This window comes from Somniosus microcephalus, chromosome 7, assembly GCF_052327205.1.
Source record: "Somniosus microcephalus isolate GS21.2 chromosome 7, FLI_Smic_1.0, whole genome shotgun sequence".
In the NCBI taxonomy this organism is placed as follows: domain Eukaryota; kingdom Metazoa; phylum Chordata; class Chondrichthyes; order Squaliformes; family Somniosidae; genus Somniosus; species Somniosus microcephalus.
Window position 1 is genome coordinate 250,539,041 of NC_140993.1, and position 24,864 is coordinate 250,563,904.

Below are 24,864 nucleotides of genomic sequence, written 5' to 3' on the forward strand. Positions count from 1 at the left end.
GGCTGGCACAATGAACCAAAGCCAGTATATCTTAGAAGTAACTCTAGATTGCACACTTGCCCACAAGGAGCACCTCACCGAGGTATCTCAGAAGGTCAAGAGCAGAATTGGCCTGATAGGCTTGCGGGTTCAATTTGGGAAACTAATGCTCAAACAGTGCACAGCTTGGCACTTGCTCTCAGCTGCTCAGTTGGAGAATATTGTGCTCCTTTGTGGTAAAACTCTTCCAACACAAAACTTGTTGATGTATAAGTAAAACAATAAGAATAATAACTGGGACTATGAGACCAACAAGCACCGAATGGCTCTAACAATTATCTCAAATGTATGACCTCCTAACATCAGTCGTCATAGTGCAGCAAAGAACCTCCTTGAGAAATTCCAGGAAATGCCACAACTGCCACCTTTCAAAGATGTATGGGAGGTGCCTTGCTATCGACTCGTCAACAGGAGACCAATCTGGACTAGGCTACCAATCCCCTCCACAGCGTATGCGGCCTCATTATGGCAAACAGAATAGGCGCAAGCTGCTAAGAAACTCCTTCATCACCCAGCCTGATGAGCGACTGTCCAGCTTTAAGCTGACCCGTCATCTCTGGTGCAAGCTCAAGTGTTTAAGGTTGGTGTGGTAAATGATCACACCTTGGGACTCAAAATTTAAAAAACAGCCCTCTGTAGCTGTAGTGCAGTTGAAGACACCGCACAGTTGGTAAATGGCCGCTCATTTCTACCCGGACTTTCCAAACTCCACAATGCCGGGTCTGTAGCTGCTTAATGGCCAAAGCATGTATGGTGCCAACATAAGCCCCTTGCCACTTTGGATTTATCTCTGCTTTATAGTTTGTATTTTTCCAATCTTTATCGTATGGAATTCTCTACCGCAGAAGGCTGTGGAGACCAAGTCACTGAATATATTTAAGAAGGAGATAGATAGATTTCTAGACACAAAAGGCATCAAGGGGTATGGGGAGAGAGTGGGAATATGGTATTGATAGGATCAGCCATGATCATATTGAATGGCGAAGCAGGCTTGAATGGCCTACTCCTGCTCCTATTTTTCTATATATCGCATATCTTGCGTGCATGTAGTCCTTCAATCTCTCTGTAGACAGACCAAGTTAACACTAGGCACAACAACATTCAGTTTGATTCGTAAGCTGCTTTGTTCAACACTAAGCAAAGACATACAGAATACCAAGTATGATGAGAGACACTTGGGTACAATCAGTATAGCGTCTGTTCATGTACTGTTACAAAAATAAACAATGCATTTACGTTGACCTGCTTTGGTAGGTCATCTAACTCAACTCCAAGCACAATCTGTCTGCACCTTGTTCCGCTGCCCAGGACATCAGTTTTCCCCTGCCTTCTGCTGCTTGACCTACTCTTGGTGTCGTTCTGATATTTGAAATCCTCTCGCACAGAGATCACAAAGGTTTTCAACACCAAGGTGTGAAGGTCTCTCTGGAAAAACCAGACGTGGCTCATGAATTGTCTCTTGTTTAGATCTCGGAGAAACAATGTCCCATCTTGCATTACAATTACCATTTAACTGCCTACCGATCCACAACTCAGCATGGGGTTGTCTTGGGAATCTAAACCCCCATTAGGCAAGCCTTTTGCTTTTTTTAAAAAACATGCCTTTAACGTAGCTCATGTCCAATCCTTTCCATAAAATAATGGCCAAAGAATACTGAATGGTGACTGAGACACACCCAAAACATTATCACCTATGATTTTTCTTTCTGACTCCTACAAAGGCACTTTTACAATATTGCAAAGCTGTTAACTCCCAATGCACAGGTTTCACTTCGTTAATAGCACTGCTAAATATAAACTTACTGGCCTGTGTGTTGACAGTAATAGAGACCCAGTGTTTTCGGAGTCTATTAATCTTCTGCCAGAACTCAAAGCTCCCTTGGCAGCCTTATAAACTTGTTCAGCTAGGTCAACTGGTGGGCATGCTTACATCATGACGCTACTTTGTGTCATGAAATAAGCATATATGGTGCATTGGGGCAGCTCAGCATCTGTTACAGGCCGCATGCGCTTTAAAAAAGACTCTTTGTTTTTTAATTCCGAAGAGGAAAAATACCATCTCGTGCTGCCTCTGTTGTAAGCCGATTGGAGGGGAATGATTTGGAACAGTTGTGTCAAATCTTGAAATTGTAACGCTGTTCAGGACTTGAATACTGCTGCGACACCTGGAGTGGCTCTTTAACATATCTTTACCGCCTTCTGGACAGAATACAAGAAAAGCTTCTCATCTGTTGGGCGATTGCTCCCTCACCTTTAGCTTCCAGCCTGCCTATGTTCTGCCTTGCAATGAACCAAAGCCAGTATATCTTAGAAGTAACTCTCTATTACAACCTCTCTTGTTTCTTCCTATTTTTTGATACTGTTATGGTAAGTGTTCCTCTAAACATTTTTTTAAAGCTGAAAGCATGATGTCTTACACACGCTTCCTGCTCCCAACATCCTCAATGAGTTGAAGTATTGACTTGTGGCATAGTTTCGTACTCTTCACTCATTCTTTCCCGAGATGTTTAATGCTGTGGAACTCCTTACCCCACTCGAGTCTGTTCTTCCTACAATTTACAGGCTTTTAAAACTCGAGCTTTACATCCTGTTCAAGTTTGTCTTCTTTTACCCTTCTCTTCGTGGTGGTCAATACTAAGGGCCTTCACTCTGAGTTCTCAAAACAAAAACTGGCCGGAGCGTTTAGGTGTTCAGAATCCTATTTGGTATACCGCTATTTGTTTCTCATTCATTGACCCACCACATACAACGTTCAGTCACCTATATTGGAGACATGGTCTTTGTTCTTTGAAAAATGTTCAGCATCTACATACAAAACTTTCTCCCCATCCCTCACTTCTGTTTTTGACCTGATGCTGTTGCCATCCATGACATTGTGGATGATTGCATTGACATCATGGCCTTGATGGAAACTTGGCTTATGGGTGACCACCGCACCTTGCCCCTTACTGAAGCCTCCCGCCTGGCTGTATCTTCCACCACCTGCACTGCCCATGGTGGCAGTGTGACCCTTATCACCAAATCTCACCTTGGTCTCTACCCTACTCCTCCAGCACCACCTTCTCCTTTGAGCACCTCGACGTGCTCGCCCCTCTCGCTTCTCTTTTAAAACACTCCTTCTCTGCCTTGCGCTTTCCTGATCAGCAAAATAACAGTGTGTGGGGAAGATGCAAGTTTGCGTTATAGTACCTCCAAAATGGGCCTCCTTCTTTGACTTGAAGGTATCTGGCACTGCATCGCCACTATTTGTGAACATTTCACTTTTTGCCAATCAAGCCACATCCTGAATTTCTTACTGAGATATCCTCCCATCTCTTCATCCCTCAGCCTCTGCACTGAGCGACGACTCAACCTTGGTGATTTCAACCTCCCTCTCCACTCATCTTGACCCCTCTGAGTTCACAGCCCTCTCATCCTCCTTTAACTCCTCCCTCCATATACTGTCTTACCCATATTCACCAGCCACCTCCTTGACCTTGCCATCTCCCATGCCCTCTCTTCCAATCATCTCAATCACAGACGAGGTCATCTCTGCCTTCCTTTCCACCACAAATCATATCCCGCTTCCAACCTCACTTCCTTCTGCGTCCACCTCAGGGGGAAAAAAAAGTCTCCCCCAAGTCATTTTCAAACTCCCTGGTTAGCCTTTGGCTCTCTGTTCACCACAATACTTCTGTTTAATCACTCCTTCACATCTGCCTTTGAAGCTCTTGTCCCCAGTAAAACCCTTACTCTCTCCACCCTGGTCATTCCCCCTGGTATGGCCCCCATATCAGCTCTCCAGTCCAAGGGACGCAGACTTATAAATGTATATATTGCACAACTGGTTCAGCCACTCATCGTCAGATCTGGCTGGACAGCATCAAACAGGCCCTGCTCTCCTCTGCCAAAACTGTTCACTACCCCAGGATCATCCTGGAATGCAAAGATGACTGGCTTATTTTCTACACTATCAATCGTCTTTAACCCCACTCCCCTGTACCCTCCACCCTCATCTCCAAGAACAGGTGTGAGGAGCAAACTTCTTTCTCACTAAGATTGAGGCTGTCCACTCAGTGGCCTCTACTGTATCCCTAGTTTTTCTTCTTTCTCCAGTTTCTTGCCTATCTCTGCTCATCCTCACTCTGAGCTCATATTGTCCATGAGACCCACCTCCTGCTCTCTTCATCCTATTCCCATTAAACTGCTGACTACCCAACATCCCTTCCTGGCCCCTATGCTAGTTGACATTGTGAAAGGGCTCCACTCGTCGGGTACTGTCCCCCTCCTTTTAAAATCTGTTGTCATCCGGCCCCCCTTTTCTCTTCGTGCTCCGCCCCCGTTAACATAGTGCACTGTCCCTCCTCATCCTTCTCAAACTGTCTGCAGCCTTTGACATAGTTGACCACGCCATCCTCCTCCAATGTCTCTCATCCATTGTCCAGCTGAGTGGGTCTGCCCTCGCCTTGCTCCAATCTTATCTTTCCAGTCGTAGCCAAAGAATTTCCTGCAAGGGCTTCTCTTCCTGCACCTAGACCAGTACCTATGGAATTCCCCAAGGATCTATCCTTGGGCCCCATCTTATTTTTCATCTACATGCTGCCCCTCGGCAATATCATCCAAAGACATGACGTCAGATGCCATATATACGCTGAGCACACCCAGCTCTACCTCACCACCACCTCTTTGGACCCTTCCACTACCTCTATCAGACAGCCAGTCCTGGATGAGCCTCAATTTCTTCCAGTTAAACAATGGGAAGACTGAAGCCATTGTCTTCAGTCCCCACCACGAACTTGGTTCCTGAGGCACCGACTCCATCCCCCTCCCCAGCCATTGTCTCGGGCTGAACAACTTAAGCTCATCCATGCTGCCTGTACCCTCACCCACACCTAATCCCATTCATCCATCACCTCTTTGCTTGCTGACCTACATCTGTCCTGGTCTACCAACACCTCAAATTTAAAATTCTCATCCTTGTGTTCAAACACCTCAATATCGTTGCCCTATCTCTGTAACCTCCTCCAGTCCTGCAACCCACCAAAAACTCTGCATTCCTCCAATTTTGGCCTCTTACGCATCCCCCACTCCCTTTGCCACACTAGTGACGGCTGTGCCTTTTGCTGTCTAGGCTCTAGAATTCCCTAAATCCCATCTCTCGCTCTCTTCCTTTTAAGACCCTCTTTAAAACCCAGCTCTTTGACCAAGCTTTTGGTCACCCCTCCTAATATTATGATGTGGCTTAGTGTCAAAAATTGTTTGTATGGGAGTATGCAAAGAAACTGGCAAGGGATATCAAAATGAATGCACAATTATACTAGGAAAAAGAGGGAGATCAGGAGCAATGTTGGCCCATTGAAAACTGATAATGGTGATATTGTCAATGATAAAGAAAATGGCGGACATATTGAATAATTAGTTTGCATCAGTATTTACAGTAGAGGAAGAGGATAGCATGCCGAAAATCCCAAGGAAACTAATATTGAATCCAGGATAGGGACTCGACAAAATTAATGTAAGCAAAATAACTAATGAAGAAAATAATGGCACTAAAGAATGACAAATCCCGAGGAGCAGATGGTTTCCATCCCAGGGTTTTAAAGGAAGTAGGTGAGCACATTGCAGATGTCCTAACTATAATCTTCCAAAGTTCTCAATTCAGGAACCGTTCCCTTAGATTGGAAACTTGCACATGTCACTCTGCTGTTTAAGAATGGTGAGAGAGGGAAAATAGGGAATTACAGACCAGTTAGCCTAACATCTGTTGTCAGGAAATTGTTAGAGTCTATAATTAAGGATAAAAAAAAAAATGGATAGGGTGACTGAACACCTCAAATCTTCAGCTGATCAGAGAGAGCCAGCATGGATTTGTGAAAGGTAGGTCATGCCTGACAAACCTGATTATATTTTTTTGAAGAGGTGACTAAAGTAGTGGACAGGGGAACGTCTATGGATGTTATTTATATGGACTTCCAGAAGGCATTTGATAAAGTCCCTCATAAGAGACCATGAAATTGAAGGCACATTATTGACCTGGTTAGGAAACTGGCTGAGCGGCAGGAAACGAGGTGTAGGGATAACGGGCAGGTACTCAAATTGGCAGGATGTGGCTAGTCATATCCTACAGGGATCTGTTTTGGGGCCTCAGCTATTCACTGTATTTATTAATGACTTAGATGATGGGATAGAAAGCCACATATCCAAATTTGCCGATGACACAAAGATAGGCGGTATTGTAGGTAGTGTAGATGAAAGCATAAAATTACAGAGAGATATTGCTTGATTAAGTGAATGGGCAAAACTGTGGCAAATGGATTTCAATGTAGGCAAATGTGGGGTCATTCACTTTGGACCTAAAAAGGATAGAGCAGGGTATTTTCTAAATGGTGAAAAGCTAAAAACAGTGGCGGCCCAAAGAGACTTGGGGCTCCAGGCACACAGATCATTAAAATGTCATGAACAGGGGCAGAAAATAATCAAAAAAAGCTAGTGGGATGCTGGCCTTTATATCTAGAAGACTAGAATGCAAGGGGGTGGAAGTTATGCTGCAGCTATACAAAGCCCTGGTTAGACCACACCTGTGAGCAGTTCTGGGCACCACACCTTAGGAAGGATATATTGGCCTTATCAGCATGATATCCGGACTCCAGGGGTTAAATTATGAGGAGTGATTACACAAATTAAGGTTGTTTTCCGTGGAATTTAGACGGTTAAGGGGTGATTTGATCGAAGTTTTCAAGATATTAAGGGGAACAGATAGGGTAGATAGAACAACAACAACTTGTATTTATATAGCGCTTTTAACATAGTAAAACGTCCCAAGGTGCTTCACCGGAGTATTTTAAGACAAAAAATTTGACACCGAGCCACATATGGATAAATTAGGGCAGGTGATCAAAAGCTTTGTCAAAGAGGTAGGTTTTAAGGAGGAAAGAGAGGTTTAGGCAGGGAATTCGAGTTTAGGGCCTAGGCAACAGAAGGCACGGCCACCAATGGTCGAGCGATTATAATCAGGGATGCTCGAGGGCAAAATTAGAGGAGTGCAGATATCTCGGGTGGGGGGGGGGGCAGGGGGAGGTGTTATGGGGCTGAAGGAGATTACAGAGATAGGGAGGGACGAGGCCCTGGAGGGATTTGAAAACGAGGATGAGAATTTTGAAATCCGGGCGCTGCATAACCGGGAGCCAATGTAGGTCAGGGATGATGGGTGAGCGGGAGTTGGTGCGAGTTAGGACACGGGTAGCCGAGTTTTGGATGACCTCAAGTTTACGTAGGGTGGAATATGGGAGGCCAGTCAGGAGTGCGTTGGAATAGTCAAGTCTAGAGGTAACAAAGGCACGGATTGAGAGAAACTATTTCTGCTGGTTGGGGAGTCTAGGGGGCATAGTCTAAAAAAATTAGAGCCAGACCTTTCAGGAGTGAAATTAGGAAACAGTTCCACACACACAGGATGGTAGAAGTCTGGAACTCTCTTCTGCAAACGGCAATTCATGCTAGGTCAATTGTTAATTTTAAATCTGAGATTGATAGATTTTTGTTAACAAAAATCTATTGAGGGCTATGGGGCAACGGTGGTTATATGGAGTTAGGTCACAGATCAGCCATGATCTCGTTGAATGGTGGAACAGGCTCGAGGGGCTGAATGGCCTGCTCCTGTTCCTATAATGCTCCTGTGAAGCGCCTTGGGAAGTTTTTCTCTGTTCAGGGTGCCATATAAATGCAAGTTGTTGTTGTTGCAGCTTGGAGAGATGAATATGTTGGGGTACTTTTTGTTGGTTTTGATTTCAATGCTGTTTTCTCCAGTTAATAGTTGTTAAAAGGCCTTGTATGCAACACTCTATAGGAGTCACTTGATAAAGATGGCTTCATTTGGCAAAGTTCTTAATGGGATTGTGTCCTTAGGTGACTTTGTCCACACCCATTGTGATAATGGCCACCTCTCTTTCAAAGAATGAGGGAGCGCTTTTTTAATAAGCTGGGTATTTATTATTCTATACTATACAAGCTCCTTTTGCATTGTCTCTATTGGACATATCCATTTATCCAAATAATAAACTAAAGGAAAAACCCAAGACACTAATATAGTTATGGATAATACAACTGGGTGTTTTATCATTAGAATTGTTGTGCATCTCGGATCCATTTAGATGAAGTGAAAGGTTGCAAGTTACTAAACCTCACTCTACTGATTCGAATACCAGGCCATGGTACAATACTTATCCAGTCTTCATCTTCCCAACCCTCCCAGGAAAGCACACAGTCACTCAATACCCCAATCTCCATCAGGAGTAAAATTCTGCCAATCTGAGAAAGCCTCTGGGCCAAATTGTGACCGTGCTAAGTTTTACAAGACCCTACTCCAAATGCTCATTCCCTTCCTACTGAAACAAAGACCTTTCCAGACACCCTCGGGGCAGCCACAATGACATTAATGCACAAGGGAAGGGAAGGATTCCACTCGGTGCTTATACAGACCTATATCCCTTTGCAGTGCTGACTATAATACATTGGCCCAGCACTTGGCCTCCAGACTAGATGTAGTTACCCCTGGGCTAGTTCATGCAGACCAAATAGGCTTTATACAGAGGCAACATCAGGTAGCTATTAAATGTGATGCATCACTATAACAACACCAACATGCCTACCTTAGTACTTTCCATTGAAGCAGCAAAGGCATTTGACCAGGTCAAGTGGAATCTCCTCCTTGCGACAATAGAGAGAATGGGGTCACTCTGCTGCATTTTGAAATTCCACCACACTACAGCCAAGAGACTCCGCACATTCCAGAAGCGGATTACAATCCTGGCCTCTTGCCCCATATTCAGTGTGCACCAATGGCCTCATCTGCCTTGCATTCCCTCTCCCTCAAGGGACCAGACAGAAATGCCCTCTTTATTCCCCTCTCATATTTGTACTGACAAACAAACCTGCATCAGAGTAACTCCAGGCATTGACGGAGCACTGGCAAGAGGGGAAAAAATGAAGGACAGGAAACAACCAACTGGTCCATCCAGACATGGTGCAATCTAGATGCATATCAAACTCTCTTTCCCCCACCCACCCCCGTCACACAATCTCTTGGGAGAGACAATAAAACTTAATCCAATTAGAAAATAACTGGCAAATTCCTTTCCCAAACCCCCAAAGGCAATCGAGCAAGATCTGATCAAGCAAGTAACTGATATCCATGATTACAGCTACCCATCGCCTGCTTCCTTAACATGAGATGCCCTTAACTCTCCGGAACTTGCCCAGCTCTCTTTTTGAAGGACTGCAGTGAATCCATACTTGCCACACATTTCAGTAGTCTGATTTAGAAGTCAGTGACTCTCTGACGAGAAATACTTCCTGCCATCTAGCCTAACTTTGATTTCATATTTTCTATTGCTGCCCCGCCCCTCCCCCATTTGCCCCTCCCTATCCAGCTTAAATAACCTATCCACTCAAGCAGAATCTATTCCTTTCATTATTTTAAAACTCTTATCACCTCAAAGTCTATCTAGCAGCATCCCCTAATGAACCCCTCCCAAATCGCCCCTCATTTTTGAGAAATCTGGCACTAATTAAATTATCGGCAGCAGTAACCTCCCATATCAACTGAAATCTGATGCTATGAAGACTTTTGCTCACATTGTTTCCCCCCCCCCCCCCCCCCCCCGCCCCATGGAGGTCCGATGCCATCGTAGGATCGTTGCGAAGAACTAAATCTAGGAAATTATTTGCTACTCTCACCGATTTAACAAGAAGTTCAGTATCCTTTGAGATGACATTAGTTGTGATCTAAGATCACGTAACAGGGTGGACCACACAACGGCTGCCATCATCCGCCCCCCTATCATTCTTTCTTTGCAAACAGTGGACAACCATCAATCACCTCAGAACCGATCATGGTAGATGCCGCCACCTTCTCCATAGATGGAAGATTAAAGCATCCCCAACATACGACTGTGGAGCTCCTAATCAGACCCTGGAGCACATCATTGAGTACTGCCCTCGGAGGAAATTTGCAGGCAGCCTACAAAATATCCACGCTGTTGCACCGGAAGCATTGGCCTGGATATCGGACTTTGATATTAATATTTAATTTTTTTTAAATTCGTTTATGGGATGTGGGCATCACTGGCAAGGCCAGCATTTATTGCCCATCCCTAATTGCCCTCGAAGGTGGTGGTGAGCCGCCGCCTTGAACCGCTGCAGTCTGTGTGTGAAGGTACTCCCACAGTGCTGTTAGGTAGGGAGTTCCAGGATTTTGACCCAGCGACGATGAAGGATCGGCGATATATTTCCAAGTCAGGATGGTGTGTGACTTGGAGGGGAACTTGGAGGTGGTGGTGTTCCCACGCGCCTGCTGCCCTTGTCCTTCTAGGTGGAAGAGGTTGTGGGTTTGGGAGGTGCTGCCAAAGAAGCGTTGGCGAGTTGCTGCAGTGCATCTTGTAGATGGTACACACTGCAGCCACGGTACACCAGTGGTGGAGGGAGTGAATGTTTAAGGTGGTGGATTGGGTGCCAATCAAGTGGGCTGCTTTGTCCTGGATGGTGTCGAGCTTCTTGAGTGTTGTTGGAGCTGCACTCATCCAGGCAAGTGGAGAGTGTTCCATCACACTCCTGACTTGTGCCTTGTAGTTGGTGGAAAGGCTTTGGGGAGTCAGGAGGTGAGACACTCGTCGCAGAATACCTAGCCTCTGACCTGCTCTTGTTGCCACAGTATTTATGTGGCTGGTCCAGTTAAGTTTCTAGTCAATGGTGACCCCTCCCAGGATGTTGATGGTGGGGGATTTGGTGATGGTAATGCCGTTGAATGTCAGGGGGCGGCGGTTAGACCCTCGCTTGTTGGAGATAGTCATTGCCTGGCACTTCTGTGGCGTGAATGTTACCTGCCACTTATCAGACCAAGCCTGAACGTCGTCCAGGTCTTGTTGCATTCGGGCATGGACTGCTTCATTATCTTGTTTTTTTTCTACTACCATACGAAAAAAGAGGACTAAATTATTTTCCCTGGGATTCCTTGTGACCTGCTGAATAAGAAAATAATAATTAATATTCACCAATATTTCTGCCCCACCTCCCTCAAGATTTGACTGATCCCAATCAGACCTCTGAATAGCTGGGTAATTAATACTGATCCTAGCCTGTTCTGTAACCCTTCTGATTTGCACACAAAGTGCTTCATCTTGAACCCTTGACCTGGAGACATGTAGCAGGCACCAGTGATCAATTTAGTGCCAACTACTTGATTCAGCTGCACGCAGATTGCTTTAATTCCTTCCTGCAGCCAATATCTTTCAAGAAAACTACGTCCTCCTTACTGGTCCAAGCTCCATCTTCTCGCTCCTGTACTTGAAAGCAGGTGAATAAAGTCAGCCGCTGTAGTAATGCCTACTGGCTGTGGGGCAACGTTCCCTTCAAGCTGCGCAGCCACGTGGACTGTTGCTCCCGCGCAGGCCGCCTGCCGGCTTTTCAATTGGAATAACCACTCTTGCGCGAAAACTTGAAGGGGCCGCGCACCCCAAAAAAAATTACAGGCACCGTTGCTGTGGGGCTTTCTGGCTGCTTTCCAAAAACACCAATTCCTATGCTCCTCTTCGTGCATTTTCAGAATGCAGCTACTTTATTTTCTGCACAGCTCTAACAGGTGGGGCCCTCCCAGGTCCCACTCGGATCCTCCAATCTAAGTGGGGCTGGGTGCAAGGCTAAGGCGCGTTTCTTCTGAGCATGCCTCCAAATGGGTGGCCACCTGTAAGCTCATGGATGGCAGGGGCCTTGCTCACAAGTGAACGGACATTCTGGAGGGAGATGCGGAGAGGGGCGGTGATGGCTGATCCACTGGCAGAGTCCACCGGGTCAGCATTGGGCAGGGTGAGTGGGACGGGAAGGAGGTAGGAAAGAATAGTTCCCCCCCCCCCCCCCCCCAGCAGTCGCGTAGCCCCCCACCTCATTTGCTTGTGCCTGAAGCAGGCATGGCACCCCCTTGGAAGAAACCCCTGAATTTTCCTGGGCAATGCAAAAGGACCAGAGACTTGGCATTAAGGGTCTGTCCCTTTTCTTCTGCTTTGTGCATGGGAACTAAATGTTTTCCTGGTGTTGAACAGAGAAAAATTGGCTTTGTAGATGTAAGTAATTCAGTTAACTTTGCTGCATAGGTGGGAAATATTTCTTTGAGCAATTTACATTAATTATGGGTTAAGGCTCATAAATACACTTTTTTTGGTAATGGGTGTTTTCATTTATAGGTTTCTATCTGAAAAGTATTTGGTATTTTTTTCAGAAATATGACTACAATAAAGTGTGAAAACCTCCTAGGTGTTACAGCAGTGATTTGAAACTCAAAAATTCAATATTTTCCCCCCCCCCCTCCTCCTTTTCCTTTGACAGAGATACAGATTTGTTCCTGTTGGATACTCGGACAGTTTGGGCCTCCGAAGAAGGCTGGCTGGTGTTTGACATCACCGCTACAAGCAATCTCTGGGTGATGAGCCCACAGCACAACCTTGGACTCCAGCTGCGTGTGCAGACCATTGAAGGTGGGTAAACTTGAGCAGTTCTGTTGCTTACAAAGTGAAGGTCAACCTCCATGTGTCGCCTACTTCATTGTTACAAGTGTAGGCATAAGAGTGCAACTTTATTTCAGTGGTTGTACAAAGTACTATCCATTGAATTTGTGTTACTTATTTTGAGAGTGATTTATCTTTTCCTGCTTTTCATCACATTAATAGCTGACCCTTAACACAAAAATGAAGCTTAAAAACTTTATTCCTTTTGAATTAGTTTAAATCAAATCTGAGTGCAATCAATTGATTTCCACTACCCCCAATCTAAAAATTCCCACTTGTGGATTACTTTTTTAAACTAATTGATTACTTCTTGGATGGCTGTAGGGGGATGTTTGAACAGAAACTCTTTGGAGAATACGTGAATGGAGATTATTTAGTGACCAGTAAGATGTGCTGAATGCTTCTTTGAATTTTGCAAGGATGCATGTCCCTTTATGAATATGCGATTTGTCTTCCTATGCTGCTTTATATGACAGCTTCAGTTTTTTTCCATCCCATCTGTATTTACAGTGCTTCAGAAGAAATCTTTTCTCTTGACAGTACAGTGTCTGTTTCATGCATGCAAGATCCTGTTATTTTTACTTGACTTCTGGCTATATGCTTTTGACAGATTTCTATGCCAAAGCTAGCTTGAAAATTTCTGACTCAAATGCAGGAAATATTTCTTTCAATTAGATCCTCCAGTTCCTTCCTATGGATTATAACTTCACACCGTGCAAGTTTAATCAAAATGTTTGAACTGTTTAAAATAAATAATAGAAGGACTGAAGTGTCGATTCCCTACGTGGTCCAGATCACAGTTATGCTGCTGGCCTACAGTAGGAAAGGGGCCTAAAACCGGAAAGGGAAGGAATCGGCCATTATCTTTCACAACCAAATCAGCTTGAGTGTTGATATTTTGTCATTGGATTATGATCAGCTGAACAGTGTGCAAAAGACCAAATGCTAAGGTGAAGGGAACCATTTTTAATCCTGATGAATGTTCCTCACCAGTTAGATACATTTTACCAGTTAGGTAACATCCCCACCGACACCTGGGAATCCCTGGCCCAAGACCGCACAAAGTGGAGGAGAAGCATCTGGGAAGGCGCCGAACACCTCGAGTCTCTTCGCCGGGAGCAAGTGGAAGCCAAGCGCAAGGAGAGCACGTCAACCCAAGCACCCCACCCACCGTCTGCCCCACCTGTGACAGAGACTGCAGGTCCCGCATTGGACTCATCAGTCACCTGAGAACTCATTTTTAATGTGGAAGCAAGTCATCCTCGGTTCCGAGGGACTGCCTAAGAAGGATTTTACCTGGACAAATATAAGTTACCGAGGCCAATTATAATGCCCCTCCCCTGATTATCCTGGCTTAGATCAGATAACACAGCACAGACCAGGAATTGGACTCTTTCTGGGGTGTATTGCTTACTGCTATATCATGCAGTGCTAGTTGACTTTCCTCCTTTCCCAATGTATATTTGGAAACAGTAGGTTCCCAAGGTAAGGAAGTATTGCCAGAAAACTGAGCAGAATGCAAATCCTGATCCTAAAGTTATGTAATTTTAAGGAGTAGGGTATTAGGCAAGCAACAAAAAAAACTTCTCCAAAACTCCAGTTTTTTGGGCACAATGCCCAGCAGATGGGATGAGAACAGTAGGCCTAAAACACAGCTTGTTTCCACATAGCTGGTAGGAAGAGAAACTCAACTTTTTATGGTTCCAGGTGGCTGGCACATGTTACCAGTACATACTGCCCTTTGGCCTAGTCTCAATCCCTTAAAATCTTCACAGTGTCAGTGATACCTGCAAGCTTGTCTCGGAAGTAAATTTTCATCCCACCCGTAAGCGACTGGTCCATGAGATCACACAACTCGGCACGGAGCTGTGATCGCTTGTTCAGACACTTTCCTCATTTGGACAACTGGGATTTGTGGTTTAACTATGGAAAAGTCCCAGATGACACCCTCTCCGGAAATCCTCTTCATAGGATTCAGGTTCCAGTCAGTTTCAAAGCTGGTCTCCACACAGAAGGAATGTTTACCACATGTCCACAAACAGCTGCCAAATGTCTGGCCTGATTGAAAACTTGCAGCCAAAGTTTTTCTCCGACCTTTGGAGACGTATGGCAGAAAGCTTTTCAAGTAGTGGAAACTATTGACACAACAGTCATTCAACTATTCTCACATCTTGACTGGTGTGAGTAAATACACTCTCAAAATTTTTACCAATGGAATGGCAGTCAGGTTACTAATAAGTGTCAGATTGAAGTAGTTGACACTTGCCATATCCAACTGACCTCCCCACCTTAACCAAGATTAGGAACCACACCTGGTAAATGGATTAATAATACTTGCCTTTTATATAAAGGGAGCTTTACAAACTGCACCCAAAATGGGGCCATTTTCATAAACATAACATAAGAACATAAGAAATAGGAGCAGGAGTAGGCCAATCGGCCCCTCGAGCCTGCTCCGCCATTCAATAAGATCATGGCTGATCTGATCCTAACCGCCAATCCACTATCACAGAACCATCTCCTGAATCTAACAGAATTAGACACACGAAACAGGAGCAGGATCAGGCTACACGGCCCCTGGGCCCGCTCCGCTACCCACAGGGCCATGACCGATCCGAACCTAGACTCATGTCCAAATTCCTGCCCGCTCCCCGTAACCCTTAATTCCCTTTACTTCTAGGAAACTGTCTATTTCTGTTTTAAATTTATGTAATGATGTAGCTTCTACAGCTTTTTGGGGCAGCATATTCCATGGACCTACCACCCTCTGAGTGAAGTAGTTCCTCCTCATCTCAGCTTTGAAAGAGCAGCCCCTTATTCTAAGACTATGCCCCCTAGTTCTAGTTTCACCCATCATCGGGAACATCTTCCCCGCATCCACCCGATCCAACCCCTTCACAATCTTATATGTTTCAATAAGATCGCCTCTCATTCTTCTGAACTCCAATGAGTAGAGTCCCAATCTGCTCAACCTCTCCTCATATGTCCATCCCCTCATCCCTGGGATTAACCGAGTGAACCTTCTTCTTTGTACTGACTCGAGAGCAAGTATGTCCTTTCTTAAGTATGGACACCAAAACTGTACGCAGTATTCCAGGTGCGGTCTCACCAATACCTTGTACAACTGAAGCAATACCTCCCTATTTTTATATTCTATCCCCCTAGCAATGAAAGCCAACATTCCATTGGCCTTCCTAATCACTTGCTGCACCTGCATACTGTAGGGGGTTTCTCTTGCTCGTTCTGGTCTCCTACCAGGCTTCGTGCAATAATTACCCTTGAGTGGTTCGACCCACTCTTCCCTACGGTTCTAGACCTTGGACTTAGGTGCAGGGAACTGTAGTGCAGAGAAAAACTCAATAGACCAGGTTGAATAGCACGAAATGGATGCTTTTATTAATAAACAGTTTGCAGCATTATAAAATACATGTCATAAGCACAGATTAAAGTAACTACAAGTATGCACATATCTATAAACTTAACTCTATGGAAAATGGGGAACACACGGCACATCGTAAAAGGGGAAACACATTAGGATTACCCTTAACCCCCCCCTCCCCTAGACCTAAACTAAGTTTCGACTTGAGGAACTCGGGATCAAGCTCACCACTTTCAGATTCGCGAAAAGGGGGTTCACAGCCTTTTTGGCACAGCTTTCCGTCGTCACGTGGATTTGGAAACTTCTGGCGCAGTTTGTTTTCTTACGCGATGCAGCAGCAGATACAGCCTTGATGAGCGCTCGTCATGGATGAAGATCCGTTAAACCTGTGTTACCTTTACTGAAAGGCTGCCGAAGAACTGGATGCACATGTAGACTCTGCTACCGATGTGATGTTGTAGAACTGCACATGGAAGGTCCGTTACCGAATGGGATGTTGAGGCACTGGAGTGCTAGGCCTGGAGTGTCCTTTCATACAGTCATAATGATTGTCCTTTTGAGGGCCTTCCCCGGGACGGGACGCTGATACCGAACTGCTTTCTTTATGCAGTCATTGTTCTCCTTCGAGACAGAGCTGGAGGGTGTCTTCTCCTTCGGCCTGGGTCGTCGATGATCTCCCGACAAAAGTACCCGGGCCACCCTCGTCGTCTTCCCGTCGTGGCCGAGCCTTGCCTGGCTGAACACCGACCACGTTCCGAAACCGAAGTGCTGCCTTAACCAAAGAGTCGTAGAAGTTCCAAAGCGGAGCGTGAAGTGAAGCGTAGCGTCCAGTGTGCGTTGATGGACTTTTCAAATCCATAGTTATACCCTTTTGGGACAGTCTTATCTCCCGCCAGATCATAGTCCTGTCTTTGTAATATTTTTGGCGGGCAGAAATCTCTGCAGGGGCGCTTTGTCTTGTAACGGGAGCCGGTGATAGCTTAACTGGCCTTCCTAGGTCGATAATGTCTTTTACTTTGTCATCGTAACTCGGTTCGTATATTGATCGGTCTGGAGATTGCCCTTGATGGCTGTCAAACGGTTTTCCTTTGTACGGTAAATGGGTTTAAGTGTTCATTCAATTGTCCGCCCATTTCTTGATGGGCCTCATCCTGTAACCCAAGACTGTCCTGTACTTAGAATCCAATTAATATGTATGCTCAGTTCCCTGAGTTTCGTTTTCCCGATACTGGCTTTCGCGGGCTTACTGTCCTCAATCCACAAGCCTGTCTGGCTTGCAGTAACAGAAATCAAATGGTCCCCGAAACTGATCATGAGGTCCGGCGGCCATTTTGTATGCCCTTTTATCAAAGGTTTTTCTGTACAAGCTTCTTTTGGTCAATAAAACCGTCTTATTAACCCTATTTTCTTGCGTGATTATTGCTGAAAATTTCGAATCTTACAATACTAACCCTTTGAGTTTCGTGCACCAGGACCCCCAGATCCCTTTGTACTTCAGTACTTTCCAGTTTCTTGCCATTGAGATAATAACTTGCTCTATGATTTTTCCTGCCAAAGTGCATAACCTCACACTTTCCAGTATTGTATTCCATCTGCCAAATCTCTGCCCACTTACTTAGCCTGTCTATGTCCCCTTGCAGGTTTTTTATGTCCTCCTCACTTACTACTTTCCCTCCCATCTTAGTGTCATCTGCAAACTTTGATATGTTACACTCGGTCCCCTCCTCCAAATCGTTAATATAGATTGTAAAGAGTTGGGGACCCAGCACTGACCCCTGCGGAACACCACTAGTTACTGATTGCCAGTCTGAGAATGAATCATTTATCCCAACTCTCTGCCTTCTGTTAGATAGCCAATCCTCTATCCATGCCAGAATATTACCCCCAATCCTGTGATTTTTTTATCTTGAGCAATAATCTTTTGTGTGGCACCTTGTCAAATGCCTTTTGGAAGTCTAAATACACTACGTCCACTGGTTCCCCTTTATCCACCCTATATGTTACTTCCTCAAAGAACTCCAGCAAATTTGTCAAACATGACTTCCCCTTCATAAAACCATGCTGACTTTGTCCTATTAAATTATGATTATCCAAATGTCCTGTTACTGTCTCCTTAATAATGGACTCCAAAATTTTACCTACCACAGATGTTAGGCTAACTGGTCTATCGTTTCCAGCCTTCTGTCTACTGCCCTTTTTAAATAAGGGTGTTACATTAGCAGTTTTCCAGTCTGCCGGGACCTTTGCCGAGTCCAGGGATTTTGGAAAATTATTACCAATGCAGCCACAATCCCTACCGCCATTTCCCTCAAGACCCTAGGATGTAAGCCATCAGGTCCAGGCGATTTATCCGCCTTGAGTCCCATTATTTTACCGAGTACCACTTCCTTAGTGATTTTGATCGTGTTTAGCTCCTCCCCCCCCCCCCCCCCCCCCCCCCTTTAGCCCCCTGTTTGTCCAGTGTTGGGATATTCTTAGTGTCTTCTACTGTAAAGACTGATATAAAATATTCATTCAGTGTTTTTGCCATCTCCATATTTCCCACCATTAATTTCCCGGTCTCATCCTCTAAGGGACCAACATTTACTTTAGCCACCCTTTTTCTTTTTATATAACTATAAAAACTCTTACTATCTGTCTTTATATTTTTTGCTAATTTACTTTCATAATGTATCTTCCCTTTCTTAATCAATCTTTTTGTTATTTTTTGCTGTCTTTTAAAGTTTTCCCAATCCTCTATCCTCCCACTAGATTTGGCTACCTTATATGCCCTTGTTTTTAGTCGAATACTATCCTTAATTTCTTTACTTAGCCACGGATGGCTGTCTTTTCTTTTACACCCTTTTCTTCTCAGTGGAATATATATTTTTTGGAAGTTGTAAAATAACTCCTTAAATGTACACCACTGATCATGTATCGTCTTACCCTTTAATCTATTTTCCCAATCCACTCTACTCATACCTTCATAGGCTCCTTTATTCAAGCTTAGCACGCTTGTTTGAGATCCAACCTTCTCACCCTCTAATTGAATATGGAATTCAACCATGTTATGGTCACTCATTCCAAGGGGATCCTTTACTAGGACATTTTTAATTAATCCTGTCTCGTTACACAGGACCAGATCTAAGGCTGCTTGCCCCCCTGGTCGGTTCAGTTACATGCTGCTCAAGAAACCCATCCCTAATACACTCAATGAACTCATCCTCAAGGCAGCCCTGCCCAATTTGATTTGTCCAATTAATATGATAGTTAAAATCCCCCATAATTATAGATGTTCCCTTATTACAAGCCTCAACTATTTCCTGATTGATACTCCGTCCAACAGAGTTGCCACTGTTCGGAGGCCTATAGACTATGCCCACTAGTGTTTTTTTCCCCTTATTATTCCTTACCTCCACCCAAACTGTTTCATTATCCTGATCTTTTGACCCAATATCATTTCTCTGTATTAGTGATTCCTTCCTTTATTAACATAGCCACCCCACCTCCCCTTCCTTCCTGCCTGTCCTTCCTGATCGTTAAATAACCTGGTATGTTTAATTCCCAGGCATTGTCACCCTGCAGCCATGTTTCTGTAATGGCCACAAGATCATACCCATATGTAGTTATTTGTGACATTAACTCGTCTATTTTGTTACGAATGTTACATGCATTCAGATAGAGAACTTTCAAAGATGTTTTGTGACACTTAGTTCCTGCTTTTGCCCTTTTTATTACTTTACCTTTTACTCCATACCTTCTGCCCCTTCCTGACACGCTCTGGTTTTTAATTTCCCCACTGCTACCTAAGTCTATGACCTTCTCTGTTGTCATTTTTATTATTTGCTCTCTAGGAACCTCCCCCCCGCACTAGTTAGTTTAAAGCCCTCTCTACAGCCCTAGTTATATGATCCGCCAGGACTCTAGTCCCAGCACTGGCCAAGTGAAGCCCGTCCCAACGGAACAGCTTCCTCCTGCCCCAGTACTGGTGCCAGTGTCCCAGGAAGCAAAACCCATTTCTCCCACACCAGTCTTTGAGCCACGCATTTAACTCTCTAATTTTATTTGTCCTAGCCAAATTCGCTCGTGGCTCAGGTAATAATCCAGAGATTATCACCCTTGTGGTTCTGCTTTTTAATTTGGCCCCTAGCTGCTCAAACTCCCTCAGCAGAACCTCCTTCCTTATCCTATCTATGTCGTTGGTACCAACATGGACCATGACAACTGGATCCTCCCCCTCCCACTCCAAGTTTCTCTCCAGCCCAGAGGAGATGTCCTTAACCCTGGCACCGGGCAGGCAACACCGCCTTCGGGACTCTCGCTCTCGGCTGCAAAGTACTCTATCTATCCCCCTAACGATACTATCCCCTACCACTACAACATTTCTTTTAACTCCCTCCACTTGAATGGCCCCCTGCTCCACGGTGCAGTGGCTAGGTTGCTCATCCTCCCCGCAGTCCCTGTTCCCATCCTCACAGGGAGTAAGAGCCTCGAACCTGTTGGACAAGTGCAAGGGCTGCGGCTCCTCCAACACTACCTCCTGGATCCCCGTACCTGCCTCACTTCTAGTCACACCATCCTGACCCTGGCCACGGACTACATCTGAATTAATTAATCTAATTGGTGTGAATACCTCGTGATACACAGAGTCCAGGTAACTCTCCCCCTCCCTGATGTGTCTCAGTGTTTGAAGCTCGGACTCCAGCTCTTCAAAACGTAGCCGGAATTCCTCGAGCAGCCAACACTTACTGCAAATGTGATCACCGTGAGCATCAATGGTGTTCACCAGCTCCCACATATTGCAGCAGCAACACATCACCTGATCTCCCATTCTATGTAATTAATTAAATTTATTAATATTATTCTTAAATACCCTCTGCCCCGATTCTAGATGGTGAATATCACACCTTAGAAACTATAAACCAAAGAGATTTAAGCTTAAAAAGGGAGAAATACTTACCAACCAATCACTTACCCGCTTTCTGGTGACGTCACACTTGGATTACTTTTTACCTCTCTCCTTCCCTCCGAGTTCCAAGATTGGAGATTGGTAGGCCTTACCTGGGTCTCGGGAGCCTTTATACAGCCGCTCAGCCTTTTTTGAATTCAGTGGCGAGCTGGGGGCACCAATCTCGGTGGCGAGCTGGGGGCACCAATCTCAGTGGCGAGCTGGGGGCACCAATCTCGGTGGCGAGCTGGGGGCACCAATCTCGGTGGCGAGCTGGGGGCACCAATCTCGGTGGCGAGCTGGGGGCACCAATCTCGGTGGCGAGCTGGGGGCACGGGTCTCTGGCGAGCTGGGGGCACGGGTCTCTGGCGAGCTGGGGGCACGGGTCTCTGGCGAGCTGGGGGCACCGGTCTCTGGCGAGCTGGGGGCACCGGTCTCTGGCGAGCTGGGGGCACCGGTCTCTGGCGAGCTGGGGGCACGGGTCTCTGGCGAGCTGGGGGCACGGGTCTCTGGCGAGCTGGGGGCACGGGTCTCTGGCGAGCTGGGGGCACGGGTCTCTGGCGAGCTGGGGGCACGGGTCTCTGGCGAGCTGGGGGCACGGGTCTCTGGCGAGCTGGGGGCACGGGTCTCTGGCGAGCTGGGGGCACGGGTCTCTGGCGAGCTGGGGGCACCGGTCTCTGGCGAGCTGGGGGCACCGGTCTCTGGCGAGCTGGGGGCACCGGTCTCCGTGGCAAGCTGGGGGCACCGGTCTCCGTGGCGAGCTGGGGGCACCGGTCTCCGTGGCGAGCTGGGGGCACCGGTGTCCGGCGAGCTGGGGGCACCGGTGTCCGGCGAGCAGGGGGCACCGGTCTCTGGCGAGCTGGGGGCACCAATCTCGGTGGCGAGCTGGGGGCACCGGTCTCAGCAGCTCGTCCGTTTTGGAAACCTTCATGGATCCAGCCAGCAGGTTGGGCCTTTTGTTCCCACAAATATCTTTTTTTTTTAAAAACAAAACCTTACTTATTCCTCAAAGGCCGGCAGTGGTCTCTTTTGAGGATCTCTGGTTAGGCCATTCAACGGCTGGTTCAACTGGGTCTCACGGGCATGACGCATGCTTTGCCCATTTGTACATGAAAATTGTAGTCTGCGACCTACAACTGGCATAGAACACTCCAGTTCCATATTTAAATATTCCCCCTGCCTGTTTTGGACGGGAGTGCTGGGCTCCCATTTAAATTCCTGCCTGAAAGTTGAATAGGGTGGGCCTTGGGCGTCAAAGGGGTGTCTGAAGTGCCCACCTGCATTTCCTTTGCCAATTGCCCATTTTTCAGGTGAGAAATGGGTAGCGGGCAGTTGAAAATTGCCCTCATGTCTTTTCACACCAAAACTTCTCCAGGCACTTCATAAAATGGATTACTTCTGAAGTCCAGTGACTCTAGTGCAGGCAACTGCAGCAGCCATTGTGAAGCAACAGCATCTCACAAATAGCAAAAAGATAAATGACCAGCTAATCTGTATTTTTGTTGGTATTGGTTGAAGGAGGAACATTGACCAGGATGCCGGGAGATTTCTCTGCTCTTCAAACTGTGCCAAGGGATCTTTTAAAGTCCACCTGGACAAGCAGTTGAGAGCTACATTTTTACAATGTAATGAGAGAAAATCTCTTCCAATAATCCAGCACTCCCTCAGTACTGGTACGGGGTTCAATTTCCAACCTACTAGCTGAGAGATACAAATGCTACCAATTGACCCAAACTGACACACACAATTGTGGCTAAGAAATAACAACAGAAAATGCTGGAAAAACTCAGCAGGTCAGGCAACATCCGTGGAGAGAAATTTGAGTTGACGTTTCGGGTTGAACCCTTCTTCAAAACTGGAAAGAAAAGAAAATAGATCGAAGGCAGGGCTGCGATCGGACAAAAGAAGTGAAAGAAACAAAAGGAGTAAAAGAGCTAGACGAGATGGTAATAGGCTGAGATTAGGTGTAAAGTGTACTGGCAGGGCAAGAGATAGCTGCCAGGTGTGAGAGAGAAACAAAAGGAAAGGGGGGGGGTGGGAAAAGGAGTGGATCAAACACGAGAAGGGAAACTGAAAGTAATGAAGATGAACAAGGTTGAAGAGCCAAACTGAGATCCCGTCGAAGAGAAGAGCAGAACTTCTTCAAGGTAGGCATTCCTAGAAGAGGTGTGGCAGTGAACCAAACACTAGTACAATAGCAAAATACTGCAGATGTTGGAAATCCAAAATAACAACAGAAAATGCTGGAAAAACTCAGCAGGTCAGGCAACATCCGTGGAGAGAAATTTGAGTTGACGTTTCGGGTGATTGCTTACTCTTGGATCCTGTTCATTAATGTTCAGTTTAATATGCGGAGGCCGGACTTGAGAATCCGTCTATTGTTGAAGGCTAGATGCTTTCACAGAAAGGAGAGGCAAACTAGAGAGCAAAACACCTGGTGCCCTTTAGAAAGTTACAGCACAGAAGTTGATCATTTGGCCCACTAAGTCTCTGGCAGTGGTTTTTTCCCCCCCACCTGCGCCAATTATTCCTTCCCACTGTCTCGTTAAAGGTGGCAGTGCAAGTAGACAAGGTCGTTAAAAAGGCAAACCGAATCTTTGGTTGTGCAGCTTGAGGCACAGCGTGCGAGAGCAAGGAGCTAATGCTGAACTTGAGTTAAGCTGCACTTCGAGTAGTGTGTACAGTTTTGGGTACGTCATTATAGGGAGGATATCAAAATTATATTGCGGTCACTAATGTTCCTCAGCTTTTAAATCGCCTACTTGCTCTGTCTCGTTACCTAGAACCAGCTTAAGTAGTGCTTCATTCCTTGTTGGAGTGACAAGATATTGACTGAGAAAATAGTCTTGAACTGGAAAAAAAATACCCTCCTTTCTTATCTCAAACATTTTCCTTATCGGTCTGTTTGGGGGGTAATTATTATCACCTACAATACTCACTTGGTTGTTGATGTATGCTTCTAATTTGTCTACAAATGTCTTCCTCTATTTCCTTTACATTGTTCGGCAGCCTATAAATGTGATCCCTCTAGTATGACCAATCCCTTGCTACTCCTTAGGGCACTCCAGAGAGATTCTATTGGAGCCATTTCTCAATTAAATCCTTATGCTATAACTGCTGCAATGCTGTCTCTAATACAACTACCCCTCCTTCTTTTCTTCCCTCCCTATCCCTTTTGAAGTGGTTCCCCCTCCTCCGACGCTGTCCCTTTTCAAAACTACCGCCATTACCCCTTTCCTGAAAAAAAAAAATTCACCCTCGACCTCTGTCCTTGCTAAATACTGCCTGATCTCCAACTTCCCTTTCCTCTATAACGTGGTCATCTCCCAGGTCTGTGCCCAACTCTCCTGGAACTTCCTGTTTGAATTTTTCCATCCCTCCTACAGCACTGAAATGGTCCCAACCAAAGTGGTGCATTATCCCTCCTCGACCTCTTTGCAGCCTTGGACACAGTCAATCGCACCATCCTTGTCTATTGTCCAGGTCAGTGGGACCACCCTTACTTGGTTCCACTCTTGCTTTCTGATTGTAGCCAGAGCACTTCTAGCAGTTCTGACGAAGGGTCATCGACCTGAAACATTAACTCTGTTTCTCTCTCCACAGATGCTGCCTGGCCTGCTGAGTTTTTCCAGCGTTTTCTGCTGTTATTTCACTTCTAACATTTCTCTTGCTACCCTCGCGCTATCGCAGGAACTCCGGTTCCTGTGCTAAAGCCCATGTGTTAAGCCCTGTTTGATGATCAATGGCCCAGAAATTCAGGTCGGGAGCTTCCCACGGGTGTAAGCCCTCGACCTGCACTTACCTTGCGCACCGGCCGTTGAGCTGTGGGCCCCCGTGGAATTCCGATCCTGGGCCTGCTCCAGCTGCCGGCGCACAGTGCTTGCGTATCCCAGGGGCGCAGTTAGTTCGATGCATCCCCTGGGATCACGTGGGCCATGGGGAGCCAATCGGAGCAGGGAATGCTCCATTCATAAGTCTGACAGGAAGTG

At 45.9% G+C, this 24,864-nt stretch overlaps 1 protein-coding gene across 1 annotated transcript in view; it reads left to right on the plus strand.

Moving 5' to 3' along the window:
- The window catches only part of bmp6 (bone morphogenetic protein 6), a 161,175-nt gene that overhangs the window by 64,939 nt on the left and 71,372 nt on the right, over positions 1-24,864 (plus strand). Inside the window, exon 3 of the mRNA XM_085993601.1 lies at positions 12,391-12,539. Coding sequence (XP_085849727.1) covers positions 12,391-12,539 — 149 coding nt within the window. The remainder of the gene's footprint in view (positions 1-12,390; positions 12,540-24,864) is intronic.